This window comes from Coregonus lavaretus (assembly GCF_964263955.1).
Source record: "Coregonus lavaretus genome assembly, chromosome: 19".
Lineage (NCBI taxonomy): Eukaryota > Metazoa > Chordata > Actinopteri > Salmoniformes > Salmonidae > Coregonus > Coregonus lavaretus.
Genome location: NC_140006.1, coordinates 36,592,831 through 36,614,094, shown reverse-complemented (window position 1 = coordinate 36,614,094; position 21,264 = coordinate 36,592,831). Strand labels below are relative to the sequence as shown.

The following is a 21,264-nucleotide window of genomic DNA, read 5'->3' as shown; positions in this document are numbered from 1 at the left end:
CTGTGGGTGCAGGGTTGTAAAAGGTCTGTGAGAAGGGTTGTAAAAGGTCTGTGAGAAGGGTTGTAAAAGGTATTGGGTAGCAGGGTTGTAAAAGGTCTGGGTGCAGAGTTGTAAAAGGTATTTGGGAGCATGGTTGTAAAGGGTCTGGGAGCAGGGTTGTAAAAGGTATTTGGGTGCAGGGTTGTAAAGTGTCTGGGAGCAGGGTTGTAAAAGGTATTTGGGTGCAATGTTGTAAAAGGTCTGCGAGAAGGCTTGTAAAAGGTCTTGGGTAGCAGGGTTGTAAAAGGTCTGGGTGCAATGTTGTAAAAGGTCTTTGGGTGCAGGGTTGTAAAAGGTCTTTGGGTGCAGGGTTGTAAAAGGTCTGTGGGTGCAGGGTTGTAAAAGGTCTGGGAGCAGGGTTGTAAAAGGTCTGGGAGCAGGGTTGTAAAAGGTCTGGTAGCAGGGTTGTAAAAGGTATTTGGGAGCAGGAAGGTAAAAGGTCTGTGGGTGCAGGGTTGTAAAAGGTCTGTGAGAAGGGTTGTAAAAGGTCTGTGAGAAGGGTTGTAAAAGGTATTGGGTAGCAGGGTTGTAAAAGGTCTGGGTGCAGAGTTGTAAAAGGTATTTGGGAGCATGGTTGTAAAGGGTCTGGGAGCAGGGTTGTAAAAGGTATTTGGGTGCAGGGTTGTAAAGTGTCTGGGAGCAGGGTTGTAAAACGTATTTGGGTGCAATGTTGTAAAAGGTCTGGGAACAGGGTTGTAAAAGGTATTTGGGTGCAATGTTGTAAAAGGTCTGCGAGAAGGCTTGTAAAAGGTCTTGGGTAGCAGGGTTGTAAAAGGTCTGGGTGCAATGTTGTAAAAGGTATTTGGGTGCAGGGTTGTAAAAGGTCTTTGGAAGCAGGGTTGTAAAAGGTCTTTGGAAGCAGGGTTGTAAAAGGTCTTTGGAAGCAGGGTTGTAAAAGGTCTTTGGAAGCAGGGTTGTAAAAGGTCTTTGGAAGCAGGGTTGTAAAAGGTCTTTGGGAGCAGGGTTGTAAAAGGTATTTGGGAGCAGGGTTGTAAAAGGTCTTTGGAAGCAGGGTTGTAAAAGGTCTGGGTGCAGGGTTGTAAAAGGTCTTTGGAAGCAGGGTTGTAAAAGGTATTTGGAAGCAGGGTTGTAAAGGGGTATAATGTAGAAAAGGAAAACCCTGCACTCACAGGGCTCTACACTGACGTTTTTACAAGGAGCACAGGTGCTTCTAAGTTGAAAAATGTAGAAGCACATAAAGACATTTAGGAGCACAATTACAAATATTCTAGGTATTAATGAGAATTGCCAGCCATTACAAAATCGTTGTTTTTCCTAGGGGCACTGGTGCTCCTAAATAAAAATTCCATGTAGCACAGTAAAATATTTAGGGGCGTATGTGCGCAAAATGATAACACTCTAGAGCCCTGACTCACTGGAAAATACTAAAAATGGTTTCCATTGGATTGACTGCAGGTTTTTCCTTCAGTGGATTATATGGGCTCCGACTGTCTGGTGTCTTTGTGTTAGTGTGGCTGGCTGCTGGCTGCTGTCATCACTAACCCCTCTCAACACACACGATCATTGGTCATCTCAGATGTTATAACTGGGTCGGTGGTGATAATGGTAGTGGGGGGTTAGTGATGACAGGGTAGTTGGTCGGTGGTGATAATGGTAGTGGGGGGGGTTAGTGATGACAGGCTGGTTGGTCGGTGGTGATAATGGTAGTGGGGGGTTAGTGATGACAGGGTAGTTGGTCGGTGGTGATAATGGTAGTGGGGGGGGTTAGTGATGACAGGCTGGTTGGTCGGTGGTGATAATGGTAGTGGGGGGTTAGTGATGACAGGGTAGTTGGTCGGTGGTGATAATGGTAGTGGGGGGTTAGTGATGACAGGGTAGTTGGTCGGTGGTGATAATGGTAGTGGGGGGGTTAGTTATTTTCTTTGTTTATGGTCCTCTGTAGCTCAGCTGGTAGAGCACGGCGCTTGTAACGCCAAGGTAGTGGGTTCGCCACCACCCATACACAAAAATGTATGCACGCATGACTGTAAGTCGCTTTGGATAAAAGCGTCTGCTAAATGGCATATTATTATTATTATTATTATTAATCATCTGTATAATTAAAATTTTTTGGATTCACAGACTTCACCCTCCATACACCTCTGATGAATATAACAGGAAACCTGTTTGATCACCATGCACTGCAAAATCATTCTGTCTATGGATACGGAGAACATCAACACATTAACATCAACACGACAGAGGATATATCCATTGGACTTGGGGCTCTGCTGGGAGTTTACTTCATATTTTGATGTTTTTATTCTGCTTTGCTGCTAAAATCCTAATAAACACTGACAACTAAAATATTGTGTTATTGTTGTTATTGTTATTATTAATAATAATAATAGGGGAGGGGGGGTAGTTCAAACATTTACCCCAAAAGGTTATTCAAAAAGGTTATTTGAGGATTCATTAAAAGGGGTTCTTTGAATAACCCTTTCAAAGGGTTATTCTAAGAACTTATAGGGGTTCCCCCACAGTTTCAATTTGAAGAACCCCTAAAGGATACTCCAGGAACCTTTTCTTTTTAGAGAGTAGTACTCAAGTGAAGGGTTAACAAAGTCCAACCTGATGATTAAGTCAGAAGGCCCACTCAGAAGGCTTTGAACCGGGCCGCTGAGTGGAAGCTCTGTAAGTGGCAGCGAGGGAATGACGGGCGGAGATTTGTTATGGAGACTAAATTTAGCTTGTCATCTGCTTCAAATAGAAACACTACATAAATATTCATGAATGGAGGGAAGAATCTGGCCTCGGCAATGCAGAGGGAGCGGGGGACACAGAGAGAGAGGGAACCTGTTCCACCTAAAAACCTATTTTTAGAACCTCTGATTCTATTTCCCGCACAAAGAGGCTATTTTTAGCAGAGGCAGAAGCGAGCGGAGGCAGAGACAGCAGCAACCATGCAGTCAGAGCATGTGGAATCAGCCAGAGGAGGGAGAGATGCACCATTAGGGAGGAGGGATAGAGAGAGAGAGATGCACCATTAGGGAGGAGGGATAGAGGAGGGAGAGGTGCACCATTAGGGAGGATGGATAGAGGAGGGAGAGGTGCACCATTAGGGAGGAGGGATATAGAGAGAGAGGTGCACCATTAGGGAGGAGGGATAGAGAGAGGTGCACCATTAGGGAGGAGGGATAGAGGAGGGAGAGATGCACCATTAGGGAGGAGGGATAGAGAGAGGTGCACCATTAGGGAGGAGGGATAGAGAGAGGTGCACCATTAGGGAGGAGGGATAGAGGAGGGAGAGGTGCACCATTAGGGAGGAGGGATAGAGGAGGGAGAGATGCACCATTAGGGAGGAGGGATAGAGGAGGGAGAGGTGCACCATTAGGGAGGAGGGATAGAGGAGGGAGAGTGACAGTACAAGCTACTGGCACAGGTATCTTTAGAACACATTCTCATTCCTTCTCTCTCACACACACACACACACAGCTCCCCTCGCAATGCCACCTCATTCTTGCCAATGTAGAATCCTCTCTCTCTCTCACACTCTCACACTCTCTCAATCTCACTCTCTTTCCCTCTCTCTCTTCATGTCTCTCTGCTTGTCTCAGCGTTTAACAGTCTGTGCTCTTACTCTTCCCTTCCGCACCCGTCTCTCTCTGTGTATTCTGTCTCTCTCTGTGTATTCTGTCTCTCTCTGTGTATTCTGTCTCTCTCTGTGTATTCTGTCTCTCTCTGTGTATTCTGTCTCTTTCTGTGTATTCTGTCTCTCTCTGTGTATTCTGTCTCTCTCCGTGTATTCTGTCTCTCTCTGTGTATTCCGTCTCTCTCTGTGTATTCTGTCTCTCTCTGTGTATTCTGTCTCTTTCTGTGTATTCTGTCTCTCTCGGTGTATTCTGTCTCTCGCTGTGTATTCTGTCTCTCTCTGTGTATTCTGTCTCTCTCTGTGTATTCTGTCTCTCTCTGTGTATTCTGTCTCTTTCTGTGTATTCTGTCTCTCTCGGTGTATTCTGTCTCTCTCTGTGTATTCTGTCTCTCTCTGTGTATTCTGTCTCTCTCTGTGCATTCTGTCTCTCTCTGTGTATTCTGTCTCTCTCTGTGTATTCTGTCTCTCTCTGTGTATTCTGTCTCTCTGTGTATTCTGTCTCTCTCTGTGTATTCTGTCTCTCTCTGTGTATTCTGTCTTGCTCTGTGTATTCTGTCTCTCTCTGTGTATTCTGTCTCTCTCTGTGTATTCTGTCTCTTTCTGTGTATTCTGTCTCTCTCTGTGTATTCTGTCTCTCTCTGTGCATTCTGTCTCTCTCTCTGTGTATTCTGTCTCTCTCCGTGTATTCTGTCTCTCTCTGTGTATTCCGTCTCTCTCTGTGTATTCTGTCTCTCTCTGTGTATTCTGTCTCTTTCTGTGTATTCTGTCTCTCTCTGTGTATTCTGTCTCTCTCTGTGTATTCTGTCTCTCTCTGTGTATTCTGTCTCTCTCTGTGCATTCTGTCTCTCTCTGTGTATTCTGTCTCTCTCTGTGTATTCTGTCTCTCTCTGTGTATTCTGTCTCTCTCTGTGTATTCTGTCTCTCTCTGTGTATTCTGTCTCGCTCTGTGTATTCTGTCTCTCTCTGTGCATTCTGTCTCTCTCTGTTCTGTCACATGAATGGAGGGGGGCTTCTGCATCGATTACATAACACAATGTAACAGACTAGCGTCTTCATGCAACATCCCAGGGAATGAAGTGGGTGGAGAAATGATTGGAGTGCCTATTGTAGCCATTCTTACATTGTAGATTTGACATGGGTAAAATCTACATGGGTATAATTCCCACAATTTGACTTGCATGTGTTTGGTTTTAAAAAGTTAGAATGAGTTTAAAATATAAAGTATTTGAACTGTTTTGAAATATGCAGACAGACGGATTGAAAGTACGTTTACATTGTAATACTTCTGACAGCCAACTTTCTAGCTCCGCCCATAACTGTTGGACTTTATAGCATTCCCAGAAAGCATGGATTATTGAGTCATTGTTAGTTTTACACTTAAGACATGACTGCCATTTGCTGTAGAATTTGTGATTTTTGTCTCTTGTATAATAAATTATATTTGTACATTTTCGTTAACTGTAATTGTGTTAGTTTAATGTGCTCCAACATTCCCTCCATCTTGTGCCAACATCAGTTCTTCTTAAGTCTTGGTTCCAATAGTTTATATTTTTTTCATAGAGATTGTCAGTTAGATAGGCTCTCTGCAATGTTTTGTATATCTCACCTATCATATGAACATCCTTTTCTGACTCAAATAAGATTCCCTCAAGGTTGCTCTGATGTCCAAAATATTTCAAATCTAAATATCGTGATATGAAACCTTTACACTTTTTGGTCAGTGCAAAATTGCTTTTTAATTCTGGTGTGTCTTTGGCATTAAACATTTAGTATTTGTCCTGCTGAAAAATACAACTCTATCCTAGGGTTAGGTTTTCAGAAGACTGAGTCTGGTTTTCTTCAAATGTTTTACCTGGGCTTTGCTCTTTTCATATTTATTTTGATCCTAAGAAACTCCTCAGTCCCTGCCCGTGACAAGCACAGGCCTACCCATAACCTGATGCTGCCACCACCACACTTGGAAATACAGAGAGTTTCACTCTGTGTTGTGTTGTATTGGATTTGACTAAGACTTTAGTTTTACATTTTTTAATTTAGGACAACTATCTGTTGTTCCATGTAATGAATATGTTATTCAATGCGTTTGTATGGGCTAATAGCAGAAAGACCCAAAATATTTATTTCATCTAATGATAAAAAATACAAAAATGTTGATACTTCAAGGGGTCTTAAAATTCAAAATCAAATAGCTAAATGATCCATGGTATGACCTTCTTAAAACAATTCCATATAGCTTAGTGGGACAGTTCTGGCTCGGTTAGTTTCAATTCCATATTCCATAACTGTTTTAGCATGAGGGTTTTATTTTTTCATATCACTTTGCACTATTTCTTTTCAAAGGGCTCAAGCTAAATCCAATTTCTGTCCAAAAACCACCACAGTTACTGCAATGGTTGTTTGCTAAAGCGCTGATTTAGGCTCTGGAGTTCATCAGAACCTGCATACCAAGTGGAGCTAAGCTTGGATGTTGGCGGAGGTTGTCGGAATGTGGATGTGGATCAAGGTGGAACTGCACAGAGAATGAGAAATGCCTTTATTTGGCCGGAGACGGACCATCTCTCCCCCTCGACTCCTACATCATCATGACCTTGCAGTGGGTTCCCGAGGAGAGTAAGCCCCTTTAGGCTAGTGAGATGCATTATTATCAAAGAGAACTGTTCACGCATGTCAGCCTGGGCTAGGCGGTGCAGAGCAGCACTAATCTTAGTGTAAATGATTCCGTTCATATCCATTTGAATGGCCTTAAAGATGGTTTATAGATCTGTGAATCTGTGCAGCAGGTGCCTCAGGCTGACCCTCGTCATTAAACAGCCAGTTCCCATGGTCTGACCAGCCAACACCATTCAGAAACACTGTTCTGACGTAGTCAACTCCACAATGTATTATGATACGTTTTTTTTCACCCTCTTCACCACTCGTTTTTTTCCTTCATATGGAGGGTTTGTCCGATGATTGACGCCATTGATATTTTTAGTTTGGGCTTCTTAAATGCACTCAATTTGTTTAGAGGGGGGAAAGGAGGTGTTTGAATCCTTTGTCCCGTTGGTGATGTCTGACTTGACGTCAGTCTCAAAGAAAAGTGCCTTGTTGCGAATTATTAAAATCGGTTGTGCATTGTGCTGTAACTATCTCTCTGTATGTGTGTGTGTGTGTGTGCACAAGGTGTGTTCCATTTATTAAGTGACGGAGCATAATTTGTGACGTGGATGATTTTTTGGAGCATGGTTATTACAATTATAAATCATGATGATGACGATAATAAGCAGCTTTCATTGAAAGACGCTAAATCATGATACGTGTGGAGATCCACTGTGGCATATTCTCCATCCCTCTCCATCTCAGGGTACTCTTCGCTATACTCTCTTCACTCTCATTAAAGGGTGATACCCTTAGGGTGTTGTATGTGAAATTCATATTCACTGTAATTTGAACAGTTCTTAGATATTTATTGTCGAGTTGGAGCTTTGGTTTAGGCTACAAGTTTGAAACAGTAAATTGTTTTCTCATCTGCTCTCTCCCTCTTTCTCTCTCCCCATAGTTTTGATGCTGAGAATGGATTGTCGGTGGGTCGCAGCCCCCTGGACCCCCAGACCAGTCCTGGTTCCGGCCTGGTGCTCCAGGCCAACTACCACAGCCAGCGCCGCGAGTCCTTCCTCTACCGCTCCGACTCGGACTTTGACCTCTCACCCAAGGCCCCCTCGAGGAACTCATCCACTGCCAGCGAGCTGTAAGTGCCCCCCCCCCCCCCCCCCCCCACCCTATTGGTACTGTCACCCTCTGTGACCTTTCACCTTCCACTCATATCTATTGGGAAGCGTCATAGCAGAGATGTCTCAGTGTATGCCTTGATTTTGCAAGGTCTCCACTTTTCGTAATGTCCAAGGTTATATACAGATATGGTTTTGTGGAACAGATACAATTATATGTGGAAGGGAATTGCTTCTTGGAACACTTTCCAAAACGGAATTCCGATAGCAAAGCATGGGGAATACATTAGGCCCATTTGAAAGTTTTCCCTTGTACTGTATAATCACAGTAAGGAATGGATAGAAATGTACAGAATGGTTACCTGGAGGAAAATGGGGGAGGGTCATGCTTTTTAAATTTCAGTCAAGAGGAGGGTTTCGTTTTTTTTTTTTAAATCAAGTCCAGGGGAGGGTCATGCTTTTTCAATTTCAGTCAAGAGGAGGGTTTAGTTTTGTTTTAAATCTAGTCCAATGGAGGGTAATGTAATTTGTAATTGATGAAATGTCAATATTTCTCAGTGTTTTAGAAGTAGTTGCTTATTAGGCTATACTGTATATCAATGTGTGCCCGATGCCGCAAGTCATCTCTGATTCTCTGCTGAGTGCGGAATATTAAGTGCGCCTATAGGCTATTTAGTGTGGTCTCAATCAAATTACCATAGCCTATAGGCTATAGGCTACGAAGTGCATGCTCGGAGAAGTGCAGTTGTATTTCTAAGATAGCTGCTGGGATGGTGTAAATAAAACTAGGCTGCATTACACACTGCAATGGACATTCCAACCCCGGCCTCTCTGCTCTTGCTGATCAAAAACGTTTTTGTGTGCTGCCTAACCAATGGCCTACGGTTACAGTTCAGGAGGAGAGTCGAAGGCTTCTTAAGATTTATTTTATTTTATTAGGCTTAGTCCATAAAATTCACTATCTTGCACACGGACTAGCTTATAGCCTATGTTCTGTTCAGGTTAAGAAGGAGAGGTGGAAGATGAGGAGGAGTACTGGAGGTCAACTTTGATAGCTTGCTACTACTATAATAGATTTTATTCAAAACAATATGTTTTTTTGCCCATTATGTATTTATCAGAGTTATTCTCCTCACAATCAGCCAGATTCGAGTAATTTCCATTGTGGTGCTGAAACTTGAAGCAGCAGCTGCGGCACAATCAATCGGAAATGGACAGCTCATGGTGCTGAAAGTAGGCAAATTCGAGTAGGCATAATTCATTTCTGTCTTCATTTTAATTAGACTTTACTAACAAGAAGAGCCCCATTGGTACTTTAAAGTCAACCCAAGTTGGGCTGGCCTTGGTGGGCTAGCTCAAATTGCGTTTCCACTGCTTTCAGAAATTAGAAATGATGTCATGTTGCTAGGTAGCCAATATGTGACTGCAGCTGGCTTCGCTAATGTTGCTAGCTAGCTAGCTAGAAAGATGTTGAATAATTTAATTTACCCTCACCATGCTGTAACTAACGTTTCCCCATACTCCTGCCCAGTGGCGATTTTAGCATGTAAATCTTCGTGGAGCAAAATAAATAAATATTGTATTTGTAATTAGATGCACGCCAGCAAAGCCACAACACAACACTAACAATACATTAATTGCACTATAACAGTGACAAAAGGTGCCCACAAACTGTTAGGGCCTACATAAAGCTGTCCCAACAGCAGAGTCCCAACAGCAGTCCCAACACCTTACCACTGCTACACCTGGCTATCAGCGGAGCCTTGTCTGGCAGCGAAACAGTTCATTCAGCCTCATTTACTGCCATAAAAAAAACTGTTTATGGCTGACTTGATTAAACAAATGTGGTTTCTACTGACAATTGAGATGTACAAACTATGGCATAAGGGGACGACGAGCGGATAAGAGGCAATCTGTAATTTCGATTAAGACATGAATGAGCGCGCTAGGACGGACGTAGTCAATGTAACTATTTGTTCAGCACTTTTGAAATGTACAGCGACAGAATTCAGAACATGGGCCATTCTGTCCATTCTTAGCCTGTCATTTTGGTAATTTGTCATTTAAAAAAGATTCTGCTAATACGTAAAATGACGTAGAATTGCATGACATTTTTATAAAATGTTAATTTTTCTCTGACCTTTAAATACGATGATAGATTCATACAATGCTTTTACTATAAAGGAGATCTTTCTACCTCTACTCTTGTCCATGGTGGTCTGTGAACGCTCAACCTTCTGGCCCGCAGCCCTGTGCTCTATAAAAATTCCGGCATTGCCATGTAATGCTTACAGGATGAAGTACATTCAGTTTCTAAAACTGCTAATCTAAGGCTCTGGTCTGTCCAATAAGTTGTCTGCTATCTACTTTGTTTTAATGATTATTTTGGGTATAGTGGAGGATCACTTGTTTTTTTTTCAAGTGTTCAGGGAGGGTTTAGGTAAAATATATTTTTCTGAAGGGAGGGCCATCCATTTTCATTTTAGAGAGGTCTGATTTTCTACATGTAACCCCTTATTATAAATAACGTTCACTCCCTTAGAGCATCTTTTTTATGCAGTAGTTTGTGTGGTCTCTAAAGATATCCTTCGAAAGAGCTTACTTAGTGGACTGTATCTTAAGCTCATTATTGTGCTTGTATTCAAGAGCACAGTTTTATTAGGACATGCTATATGCTATATTAAACTGTATTGCTCTGCGGGTTTGCACAATCTATCGTACTCCAGTTTGATAGCCCCTATTACTGCAACCAGCTGTTCTTTCCATCCCAGCACGCTTGCATGTCAACTCCGCTTCGGCAGGATTACACAAAGGCTGAAGTCCAAACTCAAAGTAGACAGCCCTCGACCCTAAACCCTCAGGCCTTGAATGAGATTTTACATCGTCACATCCTAGTGTACCTTAAATGTCCCTTGCCCAAGCGAGGGAGAGTGATGATCGGAGAGGCAACGTCCTTGGTGGAAATCTTGAAGTTGACCTTAAAAACAACCAACCTAAAGCTATTAATGTACCTAGCTAGCTAACGTAGCTAGCGCTGCTGTCAGGTAGCTAGCTACCCATAGCTGGCAAGCAAGATTTATAGTTTAGTCATTAATTCCAATAATTTTCAGAATTCCCCAAAATATGTTTATAAAGCTAGCTATGTTTTATATGCTCCTCACTACGATCCAATTTGCCAACGCTAAAATCAATGTAATCTATACAGTGCATTCAGAAAGTTTTCAAACCCCTTGACCTTTTCCACATTTTGTTACGTTACAGCCTTATTCTAAAATTTATAAAATAAGAAATGTCCTCATCAATCTACACACAATACCCCATAATGACGAAGCGGAATCAGATTATAATTTTTTTGACGTTTTTTCACATTTATTAAAAATAAAAAAACATAAATACCTTATTCAAATAAGTATTCAGACCCTTTGCTATGAGACTCGAAATTGAGCTCAGGTGCATCCTGTTTCCATTGATCATCCTTGAGATGTTTCTACAACTTGATTGGAGTCAACCTGTGGTAAATTCAATTGATTGGACATGATTTGGAAAGGCACACGCCTGTCTATATAAGGTCCCACAGTTGACAGTGCATGTCAGAGCAAAAACCAAGCCATGACGTCGAAGGAATTGTCCGCAGAGCTCCGAGACAGGATTGTGTCGAGGCACAGATCAGGAGAATGGTACCAAAACCTTTCTTCCAGAAGGACAACCATCTCTGCAGCACTCCACCAATCAGGCCTTTATGGTAGAGTGACCAGACAGAAGCCACTCCTCAGTAAAAGGCACATGACAGCCCGCTTGGAGTTTGCCAAAAGACACCTAAAGGACTCTGACCATGAGAAACAAGATTCTTTGGTCTGATGAAACCAAGATTGAACTCTTTGGCCTGAATGCCAAGCGTCACGTCTGGAGGAAACCTGGCACCATCCCTACGGTGAAGCATGGTGGTGGCAGCATCATGCTGTGGGGATGTTTTTCAGACTAGTCAGGATCGAGGGAAAGATGAACGGAGAAAAGTACAGAGAGATCCTTGATGAAAACCTGCTCCAGAGCGCTCAGGACCTCAGACTGGGGGCGAAGGTTCACCTTCCAACAGGACAATAACCCTAAGCACACAGCCAAGACAACGCAGGAGTGGCTTCGGGACATGTCTCTGAATGTCCTTGAGTGGCCCAGCCAGAGCCCAGACTTGAACCCGATCAAACATCTCTGGAGAGACCTGAAAATAGCTGTGCAGCGACGCTCCCCATCCATCCTGCAGAGAAGAATGGGAGAAACTCCCCAAATACAGGTGTGCCAAGCTTGTAGCGTCATACCTAAGAAGACTCAAGGCTGTAATCGCTGCCAAAGGCTTTAACAAACTACTGAGTAAAGGGTCTGAATACTTATGTAAATGTGATATTTCCGTATGTATTTCAATTTAAAAAATTGTGCCAACATTTCTAAAAACCTGTTTTTGCTTTGTCATTATGGGATATTGTGTGTAGATTGATGAGGGAAAAAAACAATTTAATCATTTTTAGAATAAGGCTGAAACGTAACAAAATGTGGAAAATGTCAAGGGGTCTGAATACTTTCCGAATGCACTGTATATATTTATTTGCAAGCTAGCGTCATAATTTTGTCTGACATGCCAAAAATGCAGCCGTGTTGATTAAATTTGAAACTTTGCGGCCACCAGAGTTTGACAAGTGACTACAGTTTGCATTTAATTGTAGGTCATATCAACCCCACAAGTGATCAAAGTTCTTCAGTCGCTCTCTCGAGGGAAAGTGTCTAGCGCGAGGGCTGAGGGGGTAAAAATAACGTGTTTGTACTGCAGCCAAAGTTTGAAAAATGGGCGACTTTCTTGTTTTTGTACTTCTTTTGCTGTTTGTTTTTCCAGTCTACATCAGCCTAAGACAGTTTCCCTGTGTCTAAACACTTTAGTTTGTGATTAATCGGTTGCAGGTCACCAACTCTTGCCTCTGTTTTTAAAGGGAAGAAAGCTTGAAGCACTGGGAAGTCAACTGGTTGTCTCGGTGAGAAGAACTTGACAAAACTTTGATTTGTCCCCTCAAAGGCCTATCCCGCATTCTCCATTACAGGTTTCAGAGCCATCATCCCCTCCCCATGGCACCAGTGACTAAAAATTGACCCCTCCCCCAGGTTTTTCCTGTGACCCCAAGGAAAGTTGTTTTTCTTTTGCATGTGAAGCTTCAAGAAAAAGACGCTAGCATAACCCCAGCCCTGTAACTTTACCAGTTGGACTTTCATTTCTCCCTACCTCACGGTTCCTATAATGTACAGTGCATGTCATCCTTTGTTTGACCTCAATTTCACACTGTCTGGTCTACCTTTTTTTGTTGGATTCTTTGCTTTGATGTCAGTCTGCAGGTTGTTGAAGTGTTTTTTCACAAACACTGATCAACTGTCTTGATTAATGATTATCATTCAATGCAAATGTGTAATGTGTACAGTAGACATTAATACCATAGTAGTCATGTTGGATTTAGGCTAAATATTGTATGCACACTAAATGGTTGCAATTTTTTCACTGTTTCTATTACTGTACTTTTTTTTTAATCTTCGTTTTTCCCCCATTATAGACATGGAGAAGACATGATTGTGACACCATTTGCACAGGTTCGTTTTTGAAATATTCTTCCCTTTCCTGTGTTTTTCAGCTGAACAAATGGTTAACGAATTGGCCAAGGGTGGTCTAGGCCACTGCCTCTGGAGCACATGTACTGTACAATGTATTGCTGCCAGCATGGGTTAGAATCTGTCCCACTGCTCTTTAAGCACTCTCTGGTTTGCCAAGCCAAATTCTCCCTGTTATTTGTAACGTGCCCTCTAATCTGTCCAGTGGTTATGTAACTTCACCTTCATTAAGCACACCAACACAACAAGGAATAAATAATGTAACTGAACACTAACTGATTCTGAGTAATGTTAGGCTTTTTTTTTTTAAGAGACCTACAAAAGGTTGTTGCCAGTGGGCCAGTGAAGTCACGGCTGTCACTATAGTGACACCAGTGACACTAGTAGAGGGCCACCGAAACAGCCTTTGGCATGCTGCTGGCACATCGCGGCATCCTGGCCCGTGACGGAGGACATGCGTCACAGCTGCACTCACTTTACTAAACAAGCGAGGAATCCAATATGGCGTTCCTCGATACGGCTGCTGACTGATAAAAAATCCACCCCGGCCGGGAAACCAGATAGCGTATTTTTTTATGTGCTGACTCACGATTTAATATTGGTGCCCAGACTCTGACATGTGTGACGTATTGGAGCGAGGAGGCTCCCTCTCTAACCACATTAGCCTGTAATTATGATGTCTCAGGGGCACTGCTACTAGTGCTCGCTTGTTTAGTAAACCTGTTGAAAATGAACTATTGCAAGCCACTATTTAACACTAATGCCTCGATCAAACCGACAGCGTTATTGCATTTTGGTACACCAGAAGTACATTCATTTCCAATGGAACGCTGCGTTTGCCTTGCAGCATTGCATTGCAGAGGCAGTTACGCTTTGAACACACCAACTGTGTCAGTGACGCTTTGAACACACCGACTGGGTCATTGCGCAAAATAGTATGCAGCATCATCTAGATATGTGTGCAAAAGTTAAACATTCACCTTCTGCTACCATTTCTGTCAAACCGTTTAGGCATACAGTTTGACGCATACGTTCGATAAATCCAACGTATGCACCACACAGAACACACTGCAACTGCCTCTGCAACGCAATGCTGCAAGGCAAACACAGGGTTTGTACTTCATTGCAATGTATGCGTAGCCCTTTTGTGGTGTAAAATGTTACATTGTAACACTTCACGGAGTATGCATATACATATTCTAAATGTTTTTATTCATACATGAAGGGCCTCGACTATCACAATGAGGCAGTAAAGAGGATGTGTATTAATCTTGTCCGTTCTTGTAGGTGCTTGCCAGCTTGAGGACGGTAAGAAGCAACTTCGCCGTTTTGACCCATCAGCAAGATCGTCAACCCAGCAAGTAAGTTAAGTCTACACCACTCATTCCCAAACCCACGTGCCCCTCCAAATCTGTTGACTGTAATGATGAAGTGAACAATAGATATACAGTACATAGATATACATTTTACTCAAACTGGGATGTCTGTGTGTCCACAGGAGAACGGGCAGTAATCCACCATCCATGTTCAAAACAAGCTTAGCAGGTGAGTGTTTGAAAAGGGTTTGCTTGGTTGAGTTCTATACTACACAAAAAAATACACAGGCAAGCAAAAATACACACATTTCATTCAGCCATTTAGCAATTAGGGTAAGATTAGGATTACATTCAATCTGATTTTAAACCGAACTGATGATGTAACCATCGATATAAACAGCAAAGGGGACTTCTAGATTGAATAATTAATTATTGAATAATTGTTGAATGTTGAATGTTAAAAGAACATTAAATTGTGTGCTCATCGCATTGTGTGTTGTCCTTGTGTGGGTATGACAGAGGAGCCATTTCAGCAGCTGGCTGTGGAGACTCTGGATGAGCTGGACTGGTGTCTGGAGCAGCTGGATACTCTGAAGACACGCCACTCTGTCAGCGAGATGGCCTCCAACAAGGTACGGTCACAAACACACACACACTCATACACACACTCATAACAATGGGAGCTTTCATGACTCACTTGTACCGTTGACTTTAATGGTAAGGCTGAAGCTACTAATGTCGTACATCAGTATTTGGTTCAGTTTGAGTTAATTCACTATGATGGACTTAAAGGAGGTACAATACAAAAGCCCAAGGCCCACCATTGAGTCAGCGCCATCTTGGCTTTATGAAGAGTTGTCAAGAATGACTGCGATGTAGAACTCTGTATGCATCATGACTTAGCCAAATTAATCTACAGGGAATTTTTATCAAATTTTCTGTAGCTGCACAATATCTATAAAGACTCTCTTTCAGACTTTGATTTAATCTAATTTCCTAATTGTTTAGCCAAAACAAGTGACCTTTCCCCTCTCCATTAAAACAAAAGGGATATTATTAGTTCACTGTTATGTCAAAGTGAGCAATAAATAAATACAACATGTATATTTTGGCCAATGCACTTTCGGTGGTCTCCCAAATTAAAAAGAGCCCACTAAGCCAGCGATCGTGTCTCTCTGCCAACGCGTTTTGTGCTGATCCTGATTGGACAAATGTGAAAGGCCACTAATACAGTGCAACCACTCCATTCATCAGCGATTAGGAAATATGAATGAAATCGCCAATCCCTTCTGACGTTTGGAGCTCGTTCCATATGAATGAATGGGATGGTTGCATGTCTGCATCGGTAGACACACACCCTTCCCCCAACTCCCAGTATCTAATGTGTTGGAGCTGTGTATAAAACGCCACTCCCCATCCCCCCCTCCATCCATCAACCCCCATCCCCCACTCCATCCATCAACCCCCATCCCCCCCTCCATCCATCAACCCCCATCCCCCCCTCCATCCATCAACCCCCATCCCCCCCTCCATCCATCAACCCCCATCCCCCCCTCCATCCATCAACCCCCATCCCCCCCTCCATCCGTCAACCCCCATCCCCCATCCCCCCCTCCATCCGTCAACCCCCATCCCCCCCTCCATCCATCAACCCCCATCCCCCCCTCCATCCATCAACCCCCATCCCCCCCTCCATCCATCAACCCCCATCCCCCCCTCCATCCATCAACCCCCATCCCCCCCTCCATCCATCAATCCTCATCCCCCCCTCCATCCATCAACCCCCATCCCCCCCTCCATCCATAAATCCTCATCCCCCACTCCATCCATCAACCCCCATCCCCCCCTCCATCCATCAAGCCTCATCCCACCCTCCATCCATCAACCCCCATCCCCCCTCCATCCATCAACCCCCATCCCCCCCTCCATCCATCAACCCCCATCCCCCCCTCCATCCATCAAGCCTCATCCCCCCTCCATCCATCAACCCCCATCCCCCCTCCATCCATCAACCCCCAGCCCCCCCTCCATCCATCAACCCCCACCCCCCCCTCCATCCATCAACCCCCATCCCCCCTCCATCCATCAATCCTCATCCCCCCCTCCATCCATCAATCCCCATCCCCCACTCCATCCATCAACCCCCACCCCCCCCTCCATCCATCAAGCCTCATCCCCCCCTCCATCCATCAACCCCCATCCCCCCCTCCATCCATAAATCCTCATCCCCCCCTCCATCCATCAACCCCCATCCCCCCCTCCATCCATCAAGCCTCATCCCCCCCTCCATCCATCAACCCCCATCCCCCCTCCATCCATCAAGCCTCATCCCCCCATCCATCCATCAACCCCCATCCCCCCCTCCATCCATCAAGCCTCATCCCCCCCTCCATCCATCAACCCCCACCCCCCCTCCATCCATCAACCCCCAGCCCCCCCTCCATCCATCAACCCCCACCCCCCCCTCCATCCATCAACCCCCATCCCCCCTCCATCCATCAACCCCCATCCCCCCCTCCATCCATCAACCCCCATCCCCCACTCCATCCATCAACCCCCATCCCCCCTCCATCCATCAACCCCCATCCCCCCCTCCATCCATCAAGCCTCATCCCCCCCTCCATCCATCAACCCCCATCCCCCCCTCCATCCATCAAACCTCATCCCCCCCTCCATCCATCAACCCCCATCCCCCCCTCCATCCATCAACCCCCATCCCCCACTCCATCCATCATTCCTCATCCCCCACTCCATCCATCAATCCTCATCCCCCCTCCATCCATCAATCCTCATCCCCCTCTCCCCTCCTTATTTCTCCAGACTGGAGTTTATAGCTTGTGTGATTCCATGATTAGCCTCCCCACGCAAGAGCCATGTGCGCTGGGTAAACACACACACACACCACACACAGTCTCTCCCTGGATGCACACACCACACACACATGCCAGGCACACACGTGGTGGTGTAGCGTGTGCTGTTCTCTAGAGTTGGGAGTAGCGTGTGCTGCGCTCTGTTTACACACGGAGCAGCAGGCAGAACAGCGCTGCAGAGGGAGAGAGGAGCGCAAGCGGCAGGAGTAGAGTGTGTGGATAAAACCTTCCTAGTGCACTGCGTGTTGACTGTCTGCTTGCAGTGGAATTAAGGAACTCAGGCAAGCAGGACAGGAACACAGTACGGGATGTAAACTCAGCGCAGTAGCTACAGGAAGGACTCTGCTCTTTTTCTCTTTTTTTTCGACCCATGCTTTATTTAGTGCTGAAATGCTCGAAGTAATTTACTTGTTCTCTTTCAATTACTTGTTCTCTGTGTCGAGGATGTACATTCAGGTAAGACGGGATGGGATGGGATGGGATGCACGTGTTGCTTGGTGAATTAATGTGTAATACAGGTAGGTGTCTGTCCTTTGCAGAGTTATTTGCAATTAGTTGGGAAGTGATGCTGTTTTTGCAGCGTGCACGTGTGTGTGTGTGTGTGTGTGTGTGTCAGTAGTGCTTGTGCATGTGTGTAAGAGTGAGTCCATAAAGTGTGTGTGCAGATGTGTCCATTCATCTTTGTGTGTGTGCAAGAAGTATGTGTGCCTGTGTGTACATGGCCCACCCACTTGGGAGCCAGGCCCACCCACTGGGGAGCCAGGCTCAGCCAATCAGAATGAGCTTTTCCCCACAAAAGGGCTTTATTACAAACAGAAATACTCCTCAGTTTCATCAGTTGTCTGGGTGTCTGGTCTCAGACAATCCCGCAGGTGAAGAAGCCTGATGTGGAGGTCCTGGGCTGGTGTGGTTACACGTGGTCTGCGGTTGTGAGGCCGTTTAGACGTACTGCCAAATTCTCTCAAACGACGTTGGAGGCAGCTTATGGTAGATAAATGAACATTAAATTATCTGTCAACAGCTCTGGTGGACATTCCTGCAGTCAGCATGCCAATTGCACGCTCCCTCAACATTTTAGACATATGTGGCATTGTGTTGTGTGACAAAACTGTACATTTTAAAGTGGCCTTTTATTGTCCCCAGCACAAGGTGCACCTGTGTAATGATCATGCTGTTTAGTCAGCTTCTTGAAATGCCACATCTGTCAGTTGGATGGATTATTTTGGCAAAGGAGAAATGCCCACTAACAGGGATGTAAACAAATTTGTGCAGAAAATATGAGAGAAATACGCTTTTTGTGCATATGGAACATATCTGGGATCTTTTATTTGAGCTCTACAGTAGAGACTATATTGTGACAGTCTGAGTGATGCAGTTTGTTGTTGTTTGTCTCACCAGTTCAAAAGGATGCTGAACAGAGAGCTCACTCAGCTATCAGAGACCAGCAGATCAGGCAACCAGGTGTCAGAGTTCATCTCCAGCACCTTCCTAGGTACGTCTCTCTCTCCACCACCCTTCACTGTCTGACTGTCTTAGTAGAGACATCTACCATATGTATGTACTGTAATGTGAACCTAATCGTTTCTAATGTATACTTATTGTATAGTTACTGTTATGTTCCCCAGCAAGAAAAACTAAAATTGTCGCTCAAACAGAAAGGGAAACTAACAAATAGTCACTGACAACAACCAAAATGAAACAGGTGGGGTTTTAGGAGGGGTTCTGAAAGACACTCATGGGGGAGTGCACTGAAAGTTGACTAGCAACAACAAGTGGGACCTAAAAGACACCCACCATGAGACCCACTAAATATGGCTGAGAAGAGGCAACCAAAATAAAAACCCAAACCAAACTTAAAGACAGGAACCAAACCACAAAGTGGAGCAAAATAAAAACAGGGAAGATCAGATAAAGGATTGTTTGTCTAGAAATCAAATGGGGAGAGCCAACTAAAGGTGTTAACCCTCCACGTCTCTCAAGACCAGCGGAGCACTGGGCCAGCCACTCTTAAATAGCACCTGAGCTAGCACAGCTAAAACACCTTCCCCCTAACGTCCAACCTCAAAATATAAATGGAGAAACCAAAGCCTGTAACATTACATGTGATTACACCAAGACAATACGAATCCAAGCAACTACATGATATCTGTGCAACTTCAACTCAGTGTAAAGTGTCACCAGCCCTGGTTTCAATAGACAACCCTTCTGAACTCTATTGGTATAACTGTGGAATAACTGTGGAATAATGCTCTGTGTCTGTCTGTAACACAGAAAAGCAACATGACATGGAGATCATGTCTCCGCCCACCAAGGAGAAGAAGGAGAAGATGGACAATAAGAAGCGCCCCATGTCCCAGATCGTGGGGGTGAAGAAGCCCAGAATCATCCCTAGTGTGGCCCCCTCCAGCATCCCCCGCTTTGGGGTCGCTTCCACTCAGGAGGGCTTTCTCTCCAAGGTAGTCTACACATCCCTTATTTTCGGACGATTTAACTATTAGAAAGTACCTCACTTTTAGGGTTCTGTTCTGCCACAAGTTCTGTCACTCTTTGGATCTAATAGTCCCCAGCACGTTTTGGAGTTAAAGGATCTGCTGTTTTTTCTAACTGAAATGTTTTTCCATCTGGCAGCAGTTGGAAGATATAAACCGATGGGGTGTGGATATTTTCAAAATATCTGAATATTCTGGGAATCGTCCACTGACGGTGGCGATTTATTCAATTTTCCAGGTATGTCATCCGCATGTTTCCAAATGAGTCCTCTTCTAAATGGGCCCTCTTACATGGCTAAACAATTCACAAAGTCACTGCTAAAAAATGATGAAAATCATATATGTATTTTATCCCTCTGTTTTCCATATAGGAGCGAGAGCTGCTGAAGTCATTCAAGATCCCTGCAGACACCTTCATCACCTTTATGATGACCCTGGAGGACCACTACCACCACGACGTGGCCTACCACAACAACATCCACGCTGCAGACGTGGTCCAGTCCACCCACGTCCTCCTCTCCACGCCCGCCCTGGAGGTATGTCAATACAATACAACGTTTTAGCTAAAAACTGACAGTACTGTATTTTTGTTTTGTTTTAAAAATATTTTTATTACACATTTCAAATGTACAATTGCATCATTGTTACAGGTTATTTTTGTTTTCTTTTTTGACAATACTGTTTTTTGTTTTGTTTTTTACTGTAAAAAAAATAAAATTATAAACTGGGTGGTTCGAGCCCTGAAAGCCGATTGGCCGAAAGCCGTGGTATATCAGACTGTATACCACGGGTATGACAAAACATTTATTTTTACTGCTCTAATTAAGTTGCCAACCAGTTTATAATAGCAATAAGGCACCTCCGGTTTGTGGTATATTGCCAATATACCACGGCTAAGAGCTGTATCCAGGCACTCCGCGTTGCGTCATGCATAAGAACAGCCCTTAGCCGTGGTATATTGGCCATATACCACACCCCCTCGGGCCTTATTGCTTAAGTATACGACAATGCATTGTAATGTTCAAAACAGTACACCTACTGTAGGGCTGTACACTACATCGAATAACTTCTAAGTTATGGGCATTAGAATATTTTTTTTTAATGAAAGTGGACCAATTGAGGTGTTTTGAAAATTGGGGGGACATGTGTCCCCCCTGTCCCATATTGTTGTTGCGCCTATGCACAAGTCCGACCACATTCTCACACACATACTGTACAACAGTGGTCACCAACCTTTTCTGAGTCAAAATGCAAGCCGAGATCTACCGCTAAGATTTTTTTTAACAGGACTTAAAAAACCTGCGCCTATGCAACATTAACCTATTAAAAACAGTAATGTAACAATTAGGTTTGTGCAGTAGGCTATAGGCCCAATACATTATCACCGCATATTGGCTTTGCTTGAATTGCCCTGCCAATACATTGTTGTTCGGACCATTTAAGGTGGGCTATATGATCACACCGGTAATAGATCAGTTGATGTATTACTTGTGAAGCACAGCTGAGTGAGCATACATTTAAATAATGTGCTTTTTTATTTATTTTACTGGGCTGGTGGTGCCTGCATCTGATGGTCAGTTTATTTTACTGGGCTGGTGGTGCCTGCATCTG

General features: G+C 44.1%; 1 protein-coding gene across 2 annotated transcripts in view; it reads left to right on the top strand.

Annotated features, from left to right (window-relative positions):
- The window catches only part of LOC311147063 (3',5'-cyclic-AMP phosphodiesterase 4C-like), a 73,271-nt gene that overhangs the window by 45,289 nt on the left and 6,718 nt on the right, over positions 1–21,264 (top strand). The window contains exons 2-11 of one of the 2 annotated variants that reach the window (XM_084183681.1): positions 7,170–7,358; positions 12,315–12,356; positions 12,924–12,960; positions 14,266–14,339; positions 14,477–14,523; positions 14,814–14,926; positions 18,563–18,656; positions 19,436–19,620; positions 19,793–19,891; positions 20,025–20,189. In XM_084183681.1, coding sequence (XP_084039807.1) covers positions 7,170–7,358; positions 12,315–12,356; positions 12,924–12,960; positions 14,266–14,339; positions 14,477–14,523; positions 14,814–14,926; positions 18,563–18,656; positions 19,436–19,620; positions 19,793–19,891; positions 20,025–20,189 — 1,045 coding nt within the window. Of the gene's footprint in view, positions 1–7,169; positions 7,359–12,314; positions 12,357–12,923; positions 12,961–14,265; positions 14,340–14,476; positions 14,528–14,808; positions 14,927–18,562; positions 18,657–19,435; positions 19,621–19,792; positions 19,892–20,024; positions 20,190–21,264 lie in introns of both variants that reach the window. The other variant, XM_084183680.1, reaches the window with a different exon arrangement.